At 30.8% G+C, this 21,788-nt stretch overlaps 2 protein-coding genes across 6 annotated transcripts in view; one reads left to right on the plus strand and one right to left on the minus strand.

Annotated features, from left to right (window-relative positions):
• LOC130902588 (uncharacterized) overlaps positions 1-15,938 on the plus strand; it is a 39,380-nt gene extending 23,442 nt beyond the window's left edge. For both annotated transcript variants that reach the window (XM_057814814.1, XM_057814815.1), the window contains exons 15-21: positions 1,118-1,207; positions 1,265-1,414; positions 1,625-1,933; positions 4,216-4,638; positions 5,700-5,813; positions 6,433-6,698; positions 8,068-15,938. In XM_057814814.1, coding sequence (XP_057670797.1) covers positions 1,118-1,207; positions 1,265-1,414; positions 1,625-1,933; positions 4,216-4,638; positions 5,700-5,813; positions 6,433-6,698; positions 8,068-8,472 — 1,757 coding nt within the window. In that variant the 3' untranslated portion in view covers positions 8,473-15,938. The remainder of the gene's footprint in view (positions 1-1,117; positions 1,208-1,264; positions 1,415-1,624; positions 1,934-4,215; positions 4,639-5,699; positions 5,814-6,432; positions 6,699-8,067) is intronic.
• A 2,399-nt stretch (positions 15,939-18,337) lies between these two features.
• Positions 18,338-21,718, minus strand: LOC130902591 (uracil phosphoribosyltransferase homolog). Of its 4 annotated transcripts, none has more exons than XM_057814820.1 (5): positions 21,467-21,718; positions 21,149-21,270; positions 20,726-21,038; positions 19,603-19,758; positions 18,338-19,518 (listed from the first exon to the last, which is right to left on the minus strand). In XM_057814820.1, exons 2-5 carry the CDS (start codon positions 21,265-21,267, stop codon positions 19,399-19,401), a joined length of 708 nt encoding a protein of 235 aa, XP_057670803.1. In that variant the 5' UTR covers positions 21,268-21,270; positions 21,467-21,718; the 3' UTR covers positions 18,338-19,398. The 4 variants fall into 4 exon arrangements, with proteins under 4 accessions (XP_057670803.1, XP_057670804.1, XP_057670802.1 ...); XM_057814821.1 differs by having other exon boundaries at positions 18,338-18,684; positions 21,467-21,708; XM_057814819.1 differs by having other exon boundaries at positions 18,338-18,684; positions 21,403-21,494.
• Between the last annotated feature and the right edge of the window lie 70 nt (positions 21,719-21,788).

Below are 21,788 nucleotides of genomic sequence, written 5' to 3' on the forward strand. Positions count from 1 at the left end.
TTACTTACTGGTTTGTCAGTGCAACTAACATTTTAGGTTTAGGACTAATATTTGAGGAATCCCCGATCAAATATTTACAAATTACGATTTTTTTTCAAAATTTAAATTTTCACAAAACACTATTTTCACTAAAAATTTCATTAAGCTCTATACGCAAAGAATATCCTCCACAGGGACATAACACAGTGGAGATCTTTTCCTTGTCTTTAACTGACTCATTTCCATCATTAAAATACTGACACCATTTGTAAACAGTCTTTAACTGACTTAACAAGCTGGAATAGGTTCAAATTTACCTCAACAAATTAGAGTATGAGTTATACTAGTTGAAATAGAGTTATTATAAGTAATTGTTATTATAAAAATTCATTCCCTTTATTTTTTTAATCATTTTAATCAATTTTAAACTATTGAGAACGCCGATAATCATTTCCCCTCGCTGCTACAAAATTGGGTGGGCAGAAATAGTTCTGATAGTAGTGTACAAAAGCCTGTACAAATAAATGTGTGAATTACTGAAAATAACCTTTTTTAAGTTATCAACATTCATGATCTGTAGTTTTTAACCGATGCTAAGCGTTTGTCATCATTTTCTGAGCTAGAAATAGTTTTTCTTTGGTTTTCTGGCTTACTGGTCAACCTCCAAAAGCATTTTCCGTATAGTTGAGGTACTCATTTCAACACCATAATCCAAGCCATTTTCACCAACTTTGTAAATGTTTGGAACATCTGCTTTTCCCATACCAACTACAGTAGCTATATCTCTAACAGACATATATGTGTGTATCCATTTTTAACAAACAATGTTATACGGAACATAATATTATAACCATGCGCTGATATGCAGATACAATAACAAATGACCTAATAATACTATAACACCAATCAAACGACTTTTCAATATTCAAGGTCGATTCTGCACACTGCTCCTTAGCATATGTTAACAATTTGAGGCAGTTTAGGACATTACCAGTAATTGCAACCCAGATCAGAAAACTCATGTTTGGTTCTATTAAATCGAATAGTATGGTATTTCATATTATTAATAAGGGTTTTATGTGTTTTAAATGTACTTAAATTTGGTTACCAAGTGATGACATATGTCTTGTTTTCTCAGCCATGGAAAGTGATAGTGATCACGAACCTTCCTCAACAGTAACCATCCCAACCCCTCCAAGAGTATCTGAAAACGAAGATGAAAAGAATCGTAAGCAATTCTGTTTACCTTTATAGACATGTTTTCACTATTTGGTAATATTTTCAGAACCAATATCGCCTGAAAAGGAGAAAGAAATCTATTTTACTGTTAGAAGTACATCGCCTCCACTTCCTTCAAAACCTACAGAGATATGGAGGGGTGTTATTAATATGGTGGACGTTGCTCAAATATCTATAACCGCCCATGAAGTTTCAGGTCAGTATTTGTTTTTTGATTAATGTTTTTTCAAATTATGTTGAGACTGAAATGTGCAAATTTTTTTGTACGTGTAAGATAAACTTACTTCTATTTACAAAATAGAATAGAAATTTGTCTTTTCACTTTTAAAGGTTCGTAATAATTGTGAAGAACATTTTACAAATTAATTTTTATGAACTGCTATTCTAACTCACTTTATTTTATTAGGAGATTGCAGTGGCTTAAATAATGAATTGACTACCAATCTCGATATAGTAGGTAGGATATCTCCAGAAACAGTATGGGATTATATAGGCAAGATGAAATGTTCTGTTAGTAAAAGCATCTCCTTAATCCGATTAAATGCTACAAATATTGAAGAAAAAATGCCGTACCTGGCTTTGTATAGCTATCTTAGTAGCAGAGACAGATTAGGAGTAGTGAAGAGTTTGAATAAGGCGGTTAAAGATTTTTACATATATCCTCTCGCTCCACAAAAGCCTATACCACAAGTTTTACTGCCCATTAGCGGACCAGGTAAGTTTTATATCTCGTCGATTTGTTCAATAATAGAACAATCACATTTTTCAATAATTTTGTTATATTTCCAGTACAACTTGATGCATTTATTATTATTTATTTTTATGTTTTACAATCCCATGCAAAAAGGATGTGGTCAAAATTAAGTCGATGGAAATGAAATATTTAAGGCAAATAGCTGTCAAAAATAAGTGGGATTACATAAGATTATATAGGGGGTAGATTGTAGATCGCTTTGGCTTTTCTGCCACTCTGTACCTGTACCTAGAAGATATTTTGTACAAGTCTCTACATCTTATTCCTCTGCTCCTAAAATATGTAGACTCATCCCAAAGGAAGCTATTTTTCTAGCGTTTTTTTGTTCCACTTTCCAATGTGTTAGCTGTACTCCTTTAGGTATGTCAGCCTTTTGTTAAAATGAGGAGGTCATTTGCAGAGTAGTTTCTATGGCTTGCCCACAAATCTGAAGTTGTCGTCCTCAGTCAATCTTCTTTAGGTGGTATTTCTTCTTAGATGATATGGTTATGAATCTTTTGGATTGTGTTAAGTCTGGAGTGTAAGACTCCATCTGATTCTCAGCCATCCATTCAGTTCCTTATTGATGAGACAATTTAAGTGGTTAGGAACTGTAGCGGAGAGAGTATTATGACCAAAAATTTGAGGGAGGTATGCCTAACGTGTAGAGCGCCCAAGATAGAACACTTAATCTTGATCCGACACGACAATCTCTCCTCAATTCTAGGAGATTGAGACCATCCATAGACTGCTTCACGATCACTCTTTTGGCTTCTTTTCGAGGACCTTGTCCATCTTCAGACTCCCGGAGGTTTTAGTTTTTAGTGATAGAACACCTTCCAACTTTTTATCTAAGTGGTAGGCAAGTCTTTCCCGATCTACTCATTTATCCCGAAATAACTTACGGTAGTAAGGCTCTAGTATCTAGTGATTTTAGAGTTTGTTTGCACCCCTAAGTTAGCTTGGATGTATACGCAATAGCCTCAATGCCGCTTGGTTATCAAAAAGAAATGTGATAGTTTTTTATAGAGAGGTTTTTATACTCTATTTATAAAGAATCCGCCATAGTAACTATTAAAAAGCTTTTATGCTTCTTTCTTGGCAAGTTTATTGGCTCTAAATTCTCGAATTACCTTGAACCAAAACGAAAAAAATGCAATAATAGAGTAAACAAAAATAAAAAGAAAATTGTGATAGTGGGAAAGTATAATCAACAAGAAATGAATGGTTCTTAGTAAGGGCAGTTCCAATTGCGCCAAATAAAAAATGGAAGGAAAAATATAAATAGATATAGGAGGGTTGTAAAAGAGAAAGTTTTCAATATATAATTAAGTTCTTCTTAATGTTGCTCATTTGTAAATCAAATAGCAAGGGTTGACAATGCTCCATAAATTCACGATGTTCCTTAACCAGACTTAAATGAAAATTACTTGAACGTCTTCGATCTACTTATACTCTATACTATATACTCTACTCTAATACTGACTAGAAAGTGTTCCAAATTAGATTTGTTTACATTGATTGCAATTGACTCTATTCTACACAATACACTTACAGCACTATCATTCTAGATGTTATAATAATAATACTATGTTTTTGTATATATTTTATATATTTTGTACATGATTGTATTCAACGCAAGCATTTGAAAATCATTCTATATGTGAATATTTGAAGAATAATGAAAAGAATTCGTGTCACTTTCATTGATATTCCATTATTAACATAGAAAAGGTAAATGTAATTCATGTATATAATCATTAAATCGAAAATAAAACGAAATTTTCGAAATAACCATTCAAACCCCTATTATTTTCCCAGAGCTTGGGAAACGTTGCATTTGTGCTCTATTTTAAGTGTATACATAGATCGAAGACGTTCAAGTAATTTTCATTTAAATCTGGTTAAGGAACACTATGTTTTAAAACGAGATTGTATAATTTGTTCAATTGGAGTTTATTATCTTTCTCTTGTAAATTGGCCTTTAGCAGGATGCTGTGTTGCTATAGTATACCCTGAAATTTTCTATAAACGTTTTGGAACTGTTCTTATGAACTTACTAGAATAGTAGGGCTTCGGATTGGCTGTATAAGCAGAGCATTACATATAACCTCCTATATTTAATGGTTATCAGATTATATGAATAATTCTATTAAGCAACCAACAATATATACTTAAAAGTTGATTCACAATAAATAGAAACAATAGTTTTGAAAATTAATAATATATCTATAAGATACATTAATATTTTTTTTCTATTCAAGGTTTTGAAGAATCAAGGCCTGCTCTTTTATTAGGAATTATAGTTAGAGATAAACGGAAACGTCCTTATATAGATTCCATACCTGTAACCAATGTATCTACTTCAAAGAAGTCAAGAATAAGCACACCTCCTCTCCCGATTGCTCCACCCCCAACAGCTCCTCCACCGCCTCCACTGCCAACTCGATCTTATACACCACCTCCTGTCAAAGATCCGAGATTAATAAATAAATCTTCTACTGTCGCATCTCCGGCGATACCTACTGTTGTTCCAATTACTGTCCCTCCCCCGTCATTGTCTATTCCTATAACAATCCCTCCTCCTATAATTTCTATGACAGTACCTCCACCTACGCTAGCACCAGCAGCTTCAGCTGTACCAGAAGGACCAACCACTACGCCTCCTCTGCTTACAGATGAAGGAGGTAAGTTTTATTAATTCATATATATGTGAACAGATGCTCTTGTATCTTATGGTGTCCAAATAATAGGGTTTTCATTATTTTTGGTGTTAGTTCTGTTTTTATATAATTACCTGTTACCATTTTACAAATTTTTGAGGTCAATCTGTATTGAGCACCAAATCTTATGGTTAGTCTTGTGTAAAGCCAAAGACTGTGACTGGTTCATATTAATCACTTGAAATTTAGAATTTTGATTCAGAATTTGGAAAATATGACAATCCCTATTCCTTTAGCCCATTCCTCTCAATCAACTACATTTCTTTGTATCAGTTTATTTACACTCCACTACATATGTTATGGTTGAAGCGCCAATGAAAATCGACGCAAATTGAGTTCTTTCGATGTATACTGTAACAGTCATTCAAATCTAAAAAATTTTGGTTGGATGTGGTCGTACCAGTATGAATGATGAGAGTATTCCAGAAGGTCAAAAACTGCGATAAAGAGTCATGACATCGAAACAGTTTGTCTAACGTGGAATCAAAAGATATTGAAGAAAAGCTCTGGGTATATCTAAAGGTCGCGTTTGCTCACTTTGGATCAAAATTTATTCAAATGAACTTTGAATTGATTGCTTATTAATCGTATTATTCAGATCTAACCCCCAGTGACTTTCTAACCTAAATATTTGACATTCAAAACTAAATTGTAAGAAAAAAATGCTCTTATATTTGTTAGATCATCAGCTTTGTATTGTTCATATGATTTTATACGATGTGCTCAGAAAAATTACTATTTTACTTACCTTAGAATTCTGAAAACTTATTATGATGACATTTAACAATTTCAAATTAAATTCACCACACTACCGCATGGCTTTCGGGTATATATTATATATTAAAATTTTATGAAGAATCTCCAATTAGTATCGTAGGTATTGTCTATTTGAGCTATACAAGATGCAGGTCCTTCTTTTTGAAATAAAATTGATTGCGATGTTGTTAAAAATTCAATGCAGAAATAATTACAAAATATACAGTATAGAAATCAACCTACTTTCTACTATTTATTTCTGTCTGTAGATGAACCGTATAGTCCAGGAGATTCTTCAGGCTCTGATGTTGTTGCATCTACTCCACCCCTAAAACTGTCTTCAGGTAGGGAACTGTCTCCTACTCATTATCCTGAAATACCTGGTAAGTGAAAATTCGAATTAAAAACTTTTCTGCTTATAATTAATAGTGAAAAGAACAGGGTTATTAAAATAACAACTTTCTTTGGGGTTGAAGATGTAGAAAAATATTTTCTATGGAGCAGACATTTGCATCAGTAATAGTTGTAAGGGAAAAATTCGATTCTATAGAAAATTTTGAATTTTTTCAAACTGTTTGATTTCAAACATAAATTACATATTTCAAGCTATACATTATTTTTATATTCATTTCTTATTCACGAGCCTTGATGCTTATTGTAACAACTTTATCCTGTAGAATTACAAACATTCTTTTATTATTTATTATGATTCATTTCCACTTTTACAAGCTAAGGTCCAATAACTGTCACTGTCTCTGTCTCGTCTGTGTTGTGTGCTGTCAGTGAATATAAATGGCTAGACTTAATCATATGTCTACTTCACCGCCTAATTGATTCTGTTATACTATATAACTGTATGAAAAACTTCCATGTTTCCCAATATTCCCTTTTTAAAACTAACTATTTCTTGTTTCATTTAGATGTTGAGGAGTATACCGGAAAAGTGAAATTATTTTTACATCACTATAAATGAAATTTCTAAGACATGTTCTATTTTTTTAGGGCTCACCATGGGATTCCCCTCAAGCTCACTAGATGTTCAAAGGCAAATCGAAGAATTGAATTTAAAAATTGAAAAACAGAAATCTGAAATTACCAGTATGACGAAAAACATTGTATCTGCCGGCATAACACAAAACATTGTATCGGCTAATATATCGCCAAACATAGCAGCAGCATCTTCCGAAATTGGCACTTCTGCATTAGCCAACATTGCATTGCCGACAAATCTTCAGCAAATATTGGATAGCATCAAATCAATAGGAGATGTGAGTTGAAATATTTTTTTTATTTGCATATTGTTTTCTACTGTTTAGCACTGCTAAGCAAAAACTAACAGTTAATGTGGATTTGGATATTTCATTCTCTCAATTCAACTTCTTATTCACTAAGTTTCGATTTAAATAAACTAGTTCTTTACTTTAGAAACAAAAAATAGTTACTTGGGGCCACAGGGGAGAATAGGACGAATAAGGGATCAATTTATAGTTCAATTCGTGGATTTTTGCAATAAAAACATCACCTGTGTAGACCCTTGCATTGTTCTCATGTAAAAAACATGATTTTGGTAAAAGTGTTCATTTTTTATTCTTCGTTTTATTGATCCAATACACACTCACTTTGATACTGAATCTCCTCTGTTCTAATTTGGTGGATCCAACGCCAAACACTCCTGCGAATAAATCACATATTCAAATGGTCGATTTTTCTTAAGGTTATCATATACCCAAGTGCTCATTCAAAATTGAAAATATCGAGCTATGTGGGACGTTTACGGCTTCCCACATTGTCCTGTATTTCCAACCTCTGATGGTGTGAATTTTTTGTTTTGTGTGTAAAAACCTCAACTGGGAGTCGGGACCTTCCGTGATTGCACGCCCACGCAAGGAAATTTATTAGACCACAGTTGGTAGTATAAAGTCACATTTTATTTCTTAAGTCTTTTTTCTGAGGTGGAAGGGAAACCTCTACCAGCATAAATTGCTACTAGTGACGACAGAAATGTGCAGCTCGCATGCTGTATAATCCACTGCGCTTATGTTTCTGTGGGCCTGTATTCTCCACGAAAACCGTCGTCGGGTATTAGCTATGTCTTCTTAATTACTTTCCTGTATCTTCCAATCAATGCTGGTTGGTTAGGTGGAGGTTCAAGATGACAAGTTTGGTTCTTGGTCTTCTACTTCGTCGTCGTCGATTCGGCAAGGACCAAGTGTGACGCTTTGTTCAGTGTGACTTCCAGCTCATGTCGGTGTGTCTCAAATCTTGGAGATTCGAAATAGACATGCTCCGCTCTTTAACGTCCACCTTGTATTACTTGCAACTAATTTGAACACACTGTACATTGACAAATTTTGCTTAAGATGTAATTTATTTAAAAGTGTTGGATTGGAAAACTTATCTATCACTATTTGACTATTGTTAACGAATTTTTCTTACCTCTGTATTTATAATCTTCGACACTAAATCTTATTTTTAGTTTGCTGCATTTCTCTTCATTAGAAATTTATCTATTTCGTACTCATTTTGGCTAATTACAATTTTGAAGTAGCTACTCTACATGTAGATAGTTATTTTTCGAATTGCATCTGCATGATATTTTTTCACCACTATTAATAATTAATTTAAATACTTTTTCAGACAACTGAATCACCAAGTATGCCTAAAGATACCGCACAAACTGATCTAACTATTCCTTTGATGATCCCAAAAAGTTTTAGTCGACCTTTAAGTAACAGTAGCACGCCGATACAAAATCCTCTACAAAAATCTATGATAAATACACCCAGTGACACGATACCTTTGAAACTCCCCAGCAAACCTCTTATCAAACCATCATCAGTTAATTCACCTTTGCTAGACGATAAACCGAGCGTTTTGAGTTCCTTAAGCGAAGAAGAATTAATAAAGAAAGCTGCCGAGATGCTAGGAGAAACCGAGGGTACTAAAAGAAGAGACACTTCGACACCACTAACCTCGTTAAACAAAAGACTTAAAACAGAAGTTTGCTTACCACCTGTACCGGGTCTAGAAGATGAAACATAGGGGGTGTAATACAGTGAAGAAATATATGGTTAACGACGTAATGGTTCAATATTTTCCAGGAACGAGTAAGTGAAGTAATGTAATGATTCACGAGAAAAAGAATTGAGAAAAGTGTAAATATGTGAAAATATCAAATTTAATCAAAAAGTTGGATTGTCAAGAGGTGTAGGGTGTGATAGTTTCTGAAAAAAGTATATATTAATTTATTTTATAGTTTTCGTTGAATTTCCACTGATAAAATTATTTATTTTTATTGAGAAAATTTTTCTTTCTGTCTATATAAAATAATGAAAAAAAATAACGACCATACATGAAGATAAAATAAATTTATTTCATAGGAAGAAGATCAAGTTGATAAAAATTTACTCTAACCATTATTAGGTTTGACTATAACAGGTGACTTTATTATTATAGTTAATTGCCCGCCATAAAATACTTCATTCAGCCAATTTTTAGTTTTTCTTGTCTTCTACTACCTTCTGGTCCCCACTGCAGCAATTAATAACTTTAATCTTTGTCTTTACTCTTGTCGTCAATTTACTTGGCAATAGAATTGTTATCATTTTTTGTTCCAACATTCTTAGTTTGTCCTTTGTTTTTGTTACTATTATCATCCCATCACCATCATCACAGGTCTTGGTGGTGTAGATATTGTTTTATATCTACAAATGATAAATCATATACTGTATGTCCATGTCGGCTGTATTTTTAGCTAAAGCTAAATCATTTCCAGGAAAATATTAGGTATGTTGGCCTGATTTGACAGGCCAATCAAAAAGTGTCTCAGCTGCTAGACGAAAGAAAGTCTGTGTAAAATATATAACTCAACAGATCTATGCCATACTCTCTGCTCCATAAATCATTATGGATTTATATAATGTCGTTTTATTTACATATGATACAATTAATTTACCCTAGACCCGTTTCAGGTAAATCCTGTGTCACTTGAATGGTTTTGTCATCAATACAGGTCTTATTTGTGTTGTAAATATTGGTTTTTTTATCTACAAAAGATAAATCATTTACTCTAGACCCATGTCGACTAACTTGAAGCACTCAAATTTAAGGTTTTAAGGATGCCACAATAAGTAAACACTCACTCACTTGCTTTCTTTATCAGCCTCTATATCACATAATAATATATTAGTACATATATCACAGAAATATAGATATTAATTATTTTTATGTTACATTTAACTTCTATATTATGTATAATAATTTTTACAGATCCTTTATTGATTTAATTACTCAGTTTTTATCAAATTATTCATTTCAGTTGCATCTATTTTAGTATCACTCTTTTTTTATCAAAATGTCATGTTATTCGCCAACTCTAGAATTCCTTACATTCATTCTTATCTTGATTCGTTTTTCCCTAAGGGGTATTCTGGACTAGAAACCTATATTTTAAGCATTTTTGAAACTAACATAGAAAAAATGAAAAACATTTCCACTATCCATTTTTTATATGATATTCATTGACTTTTTAAGAATATAAAAAAAATTGTAAAAAAAATCAGAATTTCAATAAATTACAGGTAAAGTGGGGGCTACAAAAAAAATGGTGCGCCCTGGTTGACATGATTCCAGCTCTTGTCTGGAACAAAAACATTTGGAAAATTCTTTTGACTTTAACAAAAAAAAATTCACAAAATGGCGTCGACATGAAATGTTGAAATTTTCCAAAATCCAAGGTTGACGCGATAGAGAGATATATAAAAAAGATTTCCATCAAATTTTAAAGGAATCGGTTGTATAGAACTTAAGATATCATGTCAACCACTTCAAAAAAAGTAGTTTCGAGACGCTACGTTACAAAATCTACTGTATTTCCGGAAATAATGCGATTTTTTAAAAATCGGTTTAAGGACATATTCTTAAGGGTCTAAGCTGTGAAAATATGCAAAAAAATCGATTTTCTAGACCAAAATACCCCCTTAACACTCAGTTATTGACGTAATTTTTTTTAATCATTTACCATATCGATTTACTGCTGTTTTTCTTATATTTAATAGTTCCTTATCAAATCTTTTATGTAGTTCGTCGATTTAGAATTATTTTATTTATCTGCTTCATATTAACCGTCCTATGGTTTTCTTCTAATGTTTTAATCTTTAATTTAGAATTTTTTACTCCCACTTTACTTATATATTTAATATTTTCCTTTTTTAAAATTACTAATGTACATTGTACACTTATTGTTCACTTATTTTAAAGATTTTCATTGTTTTGCATTTTCTGTACCGTTGTTTGCAAATTTGATTTTTTTATATATGATTGACAATTAATCATCAAATGAAAATTGTTAGAGTAGATCTGCAATATCTTCTACACTGCCCGGCAAAATTAATGAATATTTTAGGAAGCAAAGAATTACCGTTTGATTAAAAGGACCGATAGGTTTATTTTGAATGCATTTTTGTAATTTGAAACATGTTAAAAGCATTTTTTTAATAAAAAAGGACAATTTAACAAAATTTTATATATTATATTAATACTCATTTTAATAGTTTGTTTTGCCCACCATTGGTTTGAATCTTCAATGCATATTTCTAATTGCATCTGAACCTATATTTCTTCAAACCTTAACGAGAATTCACTCAAATGTCCAATTGAAAGCAGCAAGGCTCTATTACTACAAACAGTTTTGTCTCATTAGTATTCAACGAGGTTTAGATCAGGACTTTTTACAGTCCAAGCTAGAATTGTAATTTCCACTTCCTTGAGGTAATTTTGTATTACTATAGCCGCGTTTCGGGCATGTATTATCAATAATTGATAACCTGTACATTTGTTGCCACTTGTGGTGCTAAAGTCTGTTATGTATCGCTCGGCTAAACCAACTAAGTACTCTGTAGCTAACAATGTTGTATACAGAGTATCGTTCACCGGGACTTCGATAGGATCCTGCAGTAGTAGCAACTAAAATGACAAAATCGTTTGTCATCACCTAATAAAATATTTGCTCTCCTTATTGTTGATGGTTGCGCACAAACTGAAGATTATGCCTTTGGTGGTCTTGGGTTATAAGTTACAACTCAATACGAACACTTCTTGCACTGATTGAAGGAAAAATTCTTGCTGCAGTGTTTGGGAAAATCTAGATTTTTTCGTTATCGTTTCTGTCTTACCTCTTAAAATCGTGTCGTTCTGCTGGAATACAGTAGATTGTATTAATTCAAATATTAGTGTCACTTGAACTTCCTGGATAAGTGCAATGGCAGTACCATATTCCTCGACAGAAAAATGTCTATTGATAATGTTGTTTTGGATCATTTTTACTTGAAAGAATATTGTCAAAAATGCTTTTTTTTACTACTCCATTGTTGTTTTCAATTTGAAAAGTAGGTGTTAATTTTGCAGCACAGTGTATTTATATTCTGAAAATTAATTCAACTTTATAAAAAATCGTATGTTTTAATTTTCCTTACCCAAATATACATTGAATTTGTAACTGGGATTAATTGTTTTTCAGTTTTTTTTTTCTATTATATTTCATAATAATTGTTTTTATAATTCTAGCTTTAAAAAATGTTCAAAATATCTGTCATATTCATTAAAAATATTGATAATTTTGAGATGAGTATTTTTAAGTGAAGAATAAGCAATTATAAGTAGAGGAAGTTGTTTATTAAAATTTTTTCTCACTTACATGATAATTACCGTTTACATTGTACAAACTTCAAATTCAGTCGTGCTAAGATCTACGTCAACTGGAAAATATTTTTGTTGATAATTCAAAAAAATGGTAGAATTAAATTAGTAGAAAATATTTTTTTACGTTTATTTGAAATACTTAACAATTTGTAGTTGAATTGTTTTAATATCTTATATCAACCTAACCTAACCTCACTCTATTTTGGACATTAAATTTTTAAACACGTTCACTGCCGAACATAAGATGTTAGATATATAATAGAGAAAATAGTTTAGAAATTGATAATTCCTCAGATTTATCAGCTCATTGACAACTTTGGATCATGAACGTCTTCTTTAAGAAATTTTAATTTTTCTTTATCATTAAATTTTAACTCTACGTTTTGAATTGATATTCAAAAGTGTCGTTTATATTCATGATCTAACAAGTCAGTTTTACATCTATAGTTGGAATATTCCTCTCTAGTATATTGAATTACATTCCAGACTTCATTTTTAATACACAAGGTGTCCAAAAAGTTTGGAGGTTAAATAAAATGAATAAAAAAATAAGGTTTTTATATTAAACTCAATCCTTTCTCTTTATTTGTTTCCACAATAATAGTCTAATGAATTGGGGTCAGCCATTTAATATAACCTCTTCGAGAAATCACTTTATTGGGAATAATTTTTTTACCGTTCTAATTACCTGTAATTTCGCAGAGTCTTAGAATCGTTTTTGAAAAAGAAATAGGTATTTGATTTTTTTTCAAATATTTGCTTCTTTAAAGAATAATAATCAAATCTGTCTTGTAGAGTTATAACTCTGAATAAATAATTTTTCATTTTTAACTATTTATTTTTTTGTATGAAATTATTGGTATCATTAAATTATCCTCCCTATTGAAAGAGAAAATTATTTCACGATATTTTATAAAATAAATTGTTTGAAATTAGTTACGTTTAATTATTTTTCAATATATGGGGTATTCATGAAAAATTGTTAACTTGAACAGTTTTCAAATTTGATGGATTTCATTCCAGTAAAGATTCCATTAATTATTAAGCTGATTTCTTCAAATAAGATATTTGGGTCCACCAAATCTTATCCGTAATTTTGAACTAAGCTTTTTCAAAATTTTTGTTTGTTTCGTTTCTTCCACAATAGAACTCATTAGAATATGAAATCCATTTCTCCTAAGACTTATTATTGTTGTGGGTCTATTATAGTATGAGTCGTGTGTTGAATAAAATGATGGAAGTCTAAAAATGAAACAACTTGGTTCCAATGATAATAACATATTACTCCTACTCCCTGCTGTTGTGTCCTTATTAGAATACTATTGTTTGAATGATGCAATAAGAATTGATATAAGTTAGTAACTTTTCAAGATTGTTGTAGTTGTTTGGAATGTTATACCTCTTCTGTAATTTCTGATTAATCCATTTCATCAGACTTTTTATAGCCTTCTTAATGTAGCTCATAAGCATTTTACTTGTATGTATAATTGTGGATATTATGATGTGGTTCATGGTGTCCTCAATTGTTGCTGGGTAAAATTTATGGAAGCAACTGAAAACTTTGACACTTTGGTGTCACTGTAAAATATTGCACCTACTTTCTGGTATGGTATCCATATGTGAATACCGTTTTAGTGGTAAAATTGATTTAATGGTATTAAAACTTTTCACTTGAAATATTGTTGGAGAAATTTTAACCGACATATATTCTCTGATTGTGCTTTTTTGTTTACTCCTATGTTAATATGTCTTCTTTACTTGGTCTATTATTTATAATAGTTCTATATCTGTCATTATGTGGTGGTTAATAATGTTGAATAACTTGCTTCCACTGGCAGTATACTGCTTTTTTTCCTGGTGTATTATCCCTATACTCTTTTGAATGCGTCTGAAGAAATTTTGTAATTCAAGTTTTATAAACTTGAAAATCAGAATAATATTGAGTCTTGCTGTTTTATGTCTAATTCAAGAAGTTTGTAAGAGTGGTTTGAATGAATTTTTCTTTTAAATAATTACGCAAAACATTTTGTAACTATATAGGCCAAAAAAATGAGTTTCTGAATTTTTTATATGAGTTACTAACATCTGTTGAATTTTTTTTTAAATAATCCTCAAATAGGAGCGCAAAAAATTGAGTTTTTGAAAAACGATACAAGTTGTAGATCTTTTAATTTTATAGAAAAATGGCCCTCTGAATGATGTGATATATACTGACTAGATATTAAGGGATGATAATCATAGCTTTATATAATTATATAAATACATTTATAGTACGAAATATTAAACCGCGTCAATAACATAAATAAGACCTGGTAAAAAGTCTATAAAAATTTAAAAATCCCTATTGACAATTTGCGCAATTTTTGTAACTAATAAATTTCGAGAAATGAGCTTCAATAAATGTACAGCAAAAGCACGAAATCTATGCTTTTCAATATCCTCCCACCCCCCATTTTATATTTGTTCACTACCATGTCATATCAAAGCATGTTTTTGTTGATGCGACTTTGCCCACGTCTTTATTAAGTTCCATTGCTCCAGAAACTAGTAAAAGTAATGAAACTTTTTGTTCCATGAAGTTCAGTGATTATAAATGCTAGTAACAGTAAAAAATTTCCATTTTAAGATAAAAAATGACATTTTAAATTATTTTAACTTTGTTATAAAAACTTAAAAAATACTACCTCAAATTAAAATTCATGATTTTATAAATAAGTATGAATGTTTTTAGAAAACACAACTATTCCCTTAGGTTTGGCCACCGTAACTCTATATATGAATAAAACTATAAAGGATCATTTTTATGTAAAATTAAAATATCTACAACTTTGATTTGAAATTTTTTCTACTTATACTTAAAAAGAATTCTATTAAATTTTCCCACCACTTTTCGAGGGATTATTCCATAAAATTCTTGATTTCGGAGTAACTTATACTAAAAATTTAGGAACTTATCCAGCAATATTGAATATCTAATTATTATATCAATATATAATTTGATTATTAGCATTTCTGTGTATTGTCAGATCAAGTCATCGAAACCTTGAAAATGTGGCAGTTAGCTGTGTGATTTGAATATAAATGCTTAATAGGATTGTGATTCACTGAGGTCTGAAAGATCTATTATCTCTGAAACTAGTATTTCTTTTATTCCTGATCCTTCAATACATTTTAGGACATCCACCGGCTTCAATTTGGCCAAATATTTCTATGTGTTGAGCCCTAAGATTTTGTAGTGCCTTACATTCAGCAAGTTTGTGGATAGATGTTTTCTTTCCTATCCCATATAATTTACAGTCGTCTTTTTCCACTAGTTCAAGCTTTTTGAGGTGTCCATTCACCCTAGCTTTTTAACTTTAGGGATCTTTAGAAAAAGATACGGATCCTCAAATGAAACGATGCTAAATAATCAGATGACTGTTTAAAAGAAAATGTTCTACTGGTTAGTATGTTGTTAAAATTTTGCATTGTAGGGAAACACAAATATTATAAATATTACACGAATGTAAGTATATAAAAAATTTGCTTAGAACCCCTTCAAAATTATCAGTGTTTTATGTGGATTATTTGTATATATAAATGTATAATTTTTGTACAGATTTAGATTTAGCAAAAAAGTAGATTAGAGATACTTTAGTACTTTGTAAAAAAAATTAAAATAGAATTAACTTTCTATAGTCCTTAATTGTATCAATTATATATTTCACACAATTTTTGAAGAGATAAGTACTGTTTTTATGCAATGTATCTGTTTTTATGTAATATAATTGTTCAAAAGCTGTTTAAGAAGAATAAAAACTGCATTTCTATCTAGTTATTTCAATTTTCATAATATTTTACTTAATCTGCTCCATAAAATCAATACTGGTATTTTTATAACTGAATGAAACATGTCAACAAAAAACATAGTTGAACAATTTGACATAATGATGTGTTTATTAATTGCATCCTATCATTAAAACCTTTTTTTGTAATCAAACTTCGATTTGTTGTTATGCAAGAGGGATCTTTGAGAATACACTCTGTGAGATAGTTCAAAGAGGACTCAACTACGCAAGAAGGTGGTATCGATCGGTGGGACTAAATGTCAACCCGAATAAAACCTACTTAGTTATCTTCATTTGGAAAAAAAGTCAATCTCAACGCCATCAAGCTAGGCGGGCAAGTCATTGAATGGAAAACAGAAGTATCTGAGACTCACACTAAAAAGTAAACTTCTCTAGAACAAACATGAAAATGAAATAACCACAAAAGCCCTGATGGTGTACATAAACTTCGCAGGGAGAAATTGGGGTTGTAACTCAAAAGACCTACTGTGGATGTATTAGGCAATCGTGAGACCAATCATTACTTATAGGGCAGTAGTTTGGGGTACTAGAACTAGTCTGAATACTTCGAGGAGCAATCTCTCGAAGTTATTAAGATTGGCTTGCATGTGTGTAACCAGAGCCATGATATCATACCCAACAGCTGCTCTAGAAGTAATTCTAAATCTCCCACCTCTCAATGAAGTAGTGGAAATATAATGGGGAAAATGTTATTAATAGAGCAAGAGTCTGTTATTAAAAGATTGTTAGCGCATGCTCCCAACACAGGTAAGAACAATGGACACTTACTAAAAGTGTGTAAAATCCATTAAATTCATCAAATTATAATGGATTTTGATACTTCCTTAAAACTATTATTTAAAATCACGCATCTATTGTCACACACTTAACATTGTGGTAAGCCCTTGCCAAACATCCTTAAAAAAGCTGATTTTGATATAAAAAAAATGCATAATAATTATATTGTTTGCTTATAAGCTAGATATTTTTGACCGTTTCAACTCCTTGTCAGATAAGTATTTAGTGTAGGTTCAAAGAACTACTATCAATTCAAACATTTTTGATTAATTTCAAAGATCATATCAAACAAAAATTAACATAGAACCAACAAAACCAGGGACCTTTGGAAAAAGGTACCAGTCAAAAAATCAACAAACAACACAGGTAAGTATAGATGAAATAATGCTGATCTGGGGTTCGCAGAGAGAGACAATGTTGCTTCTATTCTATAGATATTCTTATAAAAAATGTTAATATTTTCAATAAAAAAATACAAATTTCGAAATGCCCACTAAAATCCTTTCGAATTTCCAGTACTTATGATATACATCACCGAACAATAAACAAACTGAAGTTCTGTGAATGTCGACTGTTCCTGGCTCATCTGTTTTAAATTTAATGAAATTCGTGAAAATACTTAATAGCTAAAAATATTTTCATATATATACTTTCCACAAAGTGCCTCAATAAGGCAAAAGCAGTTGATACTTGCTACAAGACTTCTCTATCATCATTTTTTATGAGTAAAAATGAATTTTTTGGAGATTTCTCAATTAATGCATTAACATTCATTTGTTCTACTTCTTGTCGCTGACTTCTCTATTCCTAGACATTTTTTGTCGTTTCTTTGCCTGCAAGAAAAAAGAGTATGATTCGGCGAATTATTGATTTGATACAAAAAAAAGTACATCAGGCATTATTCAGTTTTACCCCTAAGCCATAAAGTTCAATGGACTGATACTTTGACAGAGAAAGTAGAAAAACATCTAAAAGGATTAACGTAAAAAAACGATTATGCACATATATACATGATTGTATATTCTTTTGGCTGCTTTTGAAGACTACTAAAAAATCGAAAAGCCTTTTTAATGCTTTTATGGTTTAAAAATGGTTTTCCTCAATCAAAATTAATGAAGGACTTACCACTTTCTCAAATGATGAAGGGAAATTACCAACAGTTCTTTGAAAGAGTATCTCTTCTCTGGATTTCTTTACTTTGGCAATATCAGACATGAAATGACACTCTATACACCTAAAGGTACATCAACATTCCTTCTTCTTGTGATAGTGATAGAAATAGGTTATTCAAGGTACCTCTGAAGATTATTTGAGTATTATTTATATGTACGAGTATTGAATACACAAATCTTGCACCCTACCACATTAGAGCTTCTTTGGTGTCATAGCTGTCGCTAATTTCATTAATATTTTTGTTAAATTTGCTTAATGCTAGGTGGAAAATAGTTAAGAGGAAATATATATCTAAACTTCTAAGTAATTTTTATCCACTTAAAAAAATATAAATTTTAAATCAGAAGAGATCTAAAATCAATACGATTTAGAAACGTAAACATATCAAAAGGTCTAAGAAATTAAAGAACTTCTAAGTAATAGACATTTTATTTTATCATCAGTTAAAATGAATCACAATATTAAAATATCAAACAAAATATAAGAAAATAACTTTCCCTTAAAATCAACACTTAGTATTCTGTACAAAATTTATGAAAAAATATTGGCTCTATATTTGATGTGGCATCACAAACAGAATTGTGCTTTTATAATATTTCACTAATTTTGTTTACCAGTAAGTACAAAATTAAGTATAATTTGGTTAGTAGGAGTTTTAGACAATATTTGCCTAAAGTCAGTCTTAGTCTGTTCCAAAATATTTTTGACCAAAATGGTTTGGTGCTACAGGATGGACTTCTGAGGTTGATATTTTCATCTATAAAAGAAATTACTTTAAATAATCCATAGTTTATATTTATTCTTCACGCCTAAATCATTAGAAGAAAATAGTTAATGTGGTAAATGATAAAATGAAGCAGATATATAAATTTGCTTGGTAAGACAATTTTTTCATTTTTAGTTAACATAGCTATTCTGGTTATACCAAAAATGATTTTTTTAATCGAATTTTCTTTATTTAAAACTTTATTCCAAACATACTTTGTCTAAAGATTTTCAGTTATTTCAATTTTTTTTACAGAAACAGCACTTCATGAAAACATTTTTTTTAATTACCAGTATTTCCCTGAATAAAAATGTCAGAAGCTTTTTGGTATTTAAAAAAAATGTATTTTGGTCTATCTGGATACTGAGAAGGCAAGATTCTTTCAATAAACATATCAAAATTCTTGCTCCACTCAATTATGTTTTAATTATTAAATGTCAAATCATATTTTTATAAAGACCTAAGTGGGTCGAAACGTCAAGATTTCAATTTCAATTAAAGTATGGAGGGTAGAGGTAAGGAGTACCATCTCATATGGGAGCTTAGCTTTAAAACTGTCCGCTTGTAGATGGTAAATTATAATTCAAAATTTGACCAGAATGGCGTTCCTGTCGGACGAGATATCATATGATCGTTCAGTTCAGTCTTCCGCCCGTCTTATTTGAGTATGCAGTTTTAAAAAACTTAATGAGTAGAGTCGTCGCTTTATTTAAAATTTACACTTATGCGATAGTAGCGCCTCCCTAACGTAAAGAATTTGATGGACACTTTCTGTAGCACATAGATGGTTCTCCTTAATTCTACCCTCCATAAATTAAAGGGGACCTAAAATCAAGACAAATCATCACGAAATATATTTAACAAGGTTTAAGAAGTAGAGAATTGAAGCAAAAAAAAGTAAAAACTTACCTTAGGATATGTGTCTAGCACAGTTTGCACAGCTTGAGGAGTACAGAATAAATTACTAAGAACTATGCATTCTTCTTTAACACCATGTTCTGTTAAAACATGAACTGCTTTACTAACTGTGTTTCCAGTAGACATTATGGGGTACATCAGAAGAACCTAAACATAATGACATAAATAATAGCTATTCAGAAAAAATAAAACAATTTGTTAAAGGAATAATGTAGTGTAGATACACTTCAGATCTTCATATTGTGGGCATTAATGAATTATATATTTGGGAGGTTCATTCTCCGTTTTTGTTGTAAATGGAGCTGAATAAGTGTCTCAGCACATACACAGATTTTGTATAGCAGTATTACTTCTTCTTCTACAAATCATCAGGTATTTTCCATTTTTGTTCTCACGAGATGTGCATTAAAGAGGCTGTGTATTCTGAGAATGAATAGGTTGTTTCCATTGGGGTTGATATATTTATCAAGAACTGTCATGGTCATAGTTTCCTAAGACAACTAGAATAATTCCCATTTGAGAACTTAATTGAGGTTTTCTAGTTTTATAGTTCTGCCTTTCTGGGAAATAGAACATTTCTGGCCTAGTCAAAGTAGTCCTAATTCCTTTTTCACCAAATTATTAGCTTTCTTGTTCACCATAATACGCTTGTATACTTGCACCCAGATCGTGAGATCTTTGTTTCCTTTGCCTAATTTATTCACTATTTCTTGACATGATAATAATAATTGTTGATATCAAATGAACTATTCAGTATAAAGAAAAAATGCTATGGGCTTTCAAAGATAATGTATTAGTTATATATAGTTATATTCAATATTTCAACTCAAACGATTGAATATTGTCCAGGGAATCTAAAAAATAAACACATTTGAAGTTTTGAGTAGAGTAGTAGAAAATCATGAATAATTTCACAATACCCTTAATTTGTAATGCTGAAAACCAAGTACTTGAAGGTTTTTCCAGGCCCTTAATTTTTGAGGTCTTAGGGACCATTTAAAATAAAAAAATTGATTTTTCAAAAATTGTAGGGTAGCCTAATCACAGCACTCATAATACTTAAATTTCTAATATGATCATCCAGTAAAGACAAATTTGTAATAATTAAACTTACATGTCTTTGGCAAATATCCTCTGGAAACCTAGCATAGACAACTTTTGCTTCATGGGTATCTGAATCTGATTCTACTAGAATTTTTCCTATCCTTATACTTCTACAGCAATCTCTCAATCCTTGCTCCATAGCTTCACCAGATCTAACAATTGAAACTCCACAATTACCTGATTTATACTTCAATCCAACGTATGTTGCTCCAGTAGGAGTAACAACATTGCAATCAGTAAATGGTAGCTGGTTCAAACTATCTTCTATAACTAGTCTTATTAGACGGTCTGCATAAAATTTGAAATCACTTCTGCTGGTATTTCTTAAATAAATCAAATATTTTAAACATTCAATTATTTTCAAAAAATCTATATCACAATTTAAAACATACATCATATTTAACAAGTTATTCAATCAAAAAATCATATATACCTATCTCTTAAAATTGTTTGAAGCTCTTTGATTTGATGATGGGCATGTAGTATGTGTAAGCCTTTGTAATTTTTACAAAATTCATAACCATTGCACATATCCTGATCTTGGCTACCCATCTTCTGAAATTTTTTGGAAATTAGGTTATGTGCCAATCGTGAATTTTTGTATCAATATTTTTGAGAAATATATTTTTTTTAAAATGTACATTTTAATTAAAATATATTGTTTTTAATTATTTTCATAAAAATTACCTCAGACGTTTTCACTATTTTCTGAACTACACCTGTAAGTAATGTTCGCATTGGATCTACTTACCACAAACCACTCTCTGCTACAGTCAAACGGCCTACAGCGTAGATAAAGTAAATTCTAATTTATCTTTGACATAAAGGGAGCTAAGTTTTGAATTTTAGCATACATGTGAAATTATTTATAATGATTGCAGCTTCATTTAATAACATATAGTGTAAAATTAGCCGATTTTAATTACTAATTTAGCCTAAAAATTATCTACCCTGGTAAATGGAAGAAAAATCTTCCTAGTGTATTTTTTTGAACATGCATTATCGAATTCAAATTATATACTGGTATTTGAACTGAGTACAAATAAAGCAATTTAGTTTTGTGGTTCAAAAAG

Source organism: Diorhabda carinulata, chromosome X (assembly GCF_026250575.1).
Source record: "Diorhabda carinulata isolate Delta chromosome X, icDioCari1.1, whole genome shotgun sequence".
NCBI lineage: Eukaryota > Metazoa > Arthropoda > Insecta > Coleoptera > Chrysomelidae > Diorhabda > Diorhabda carinulata.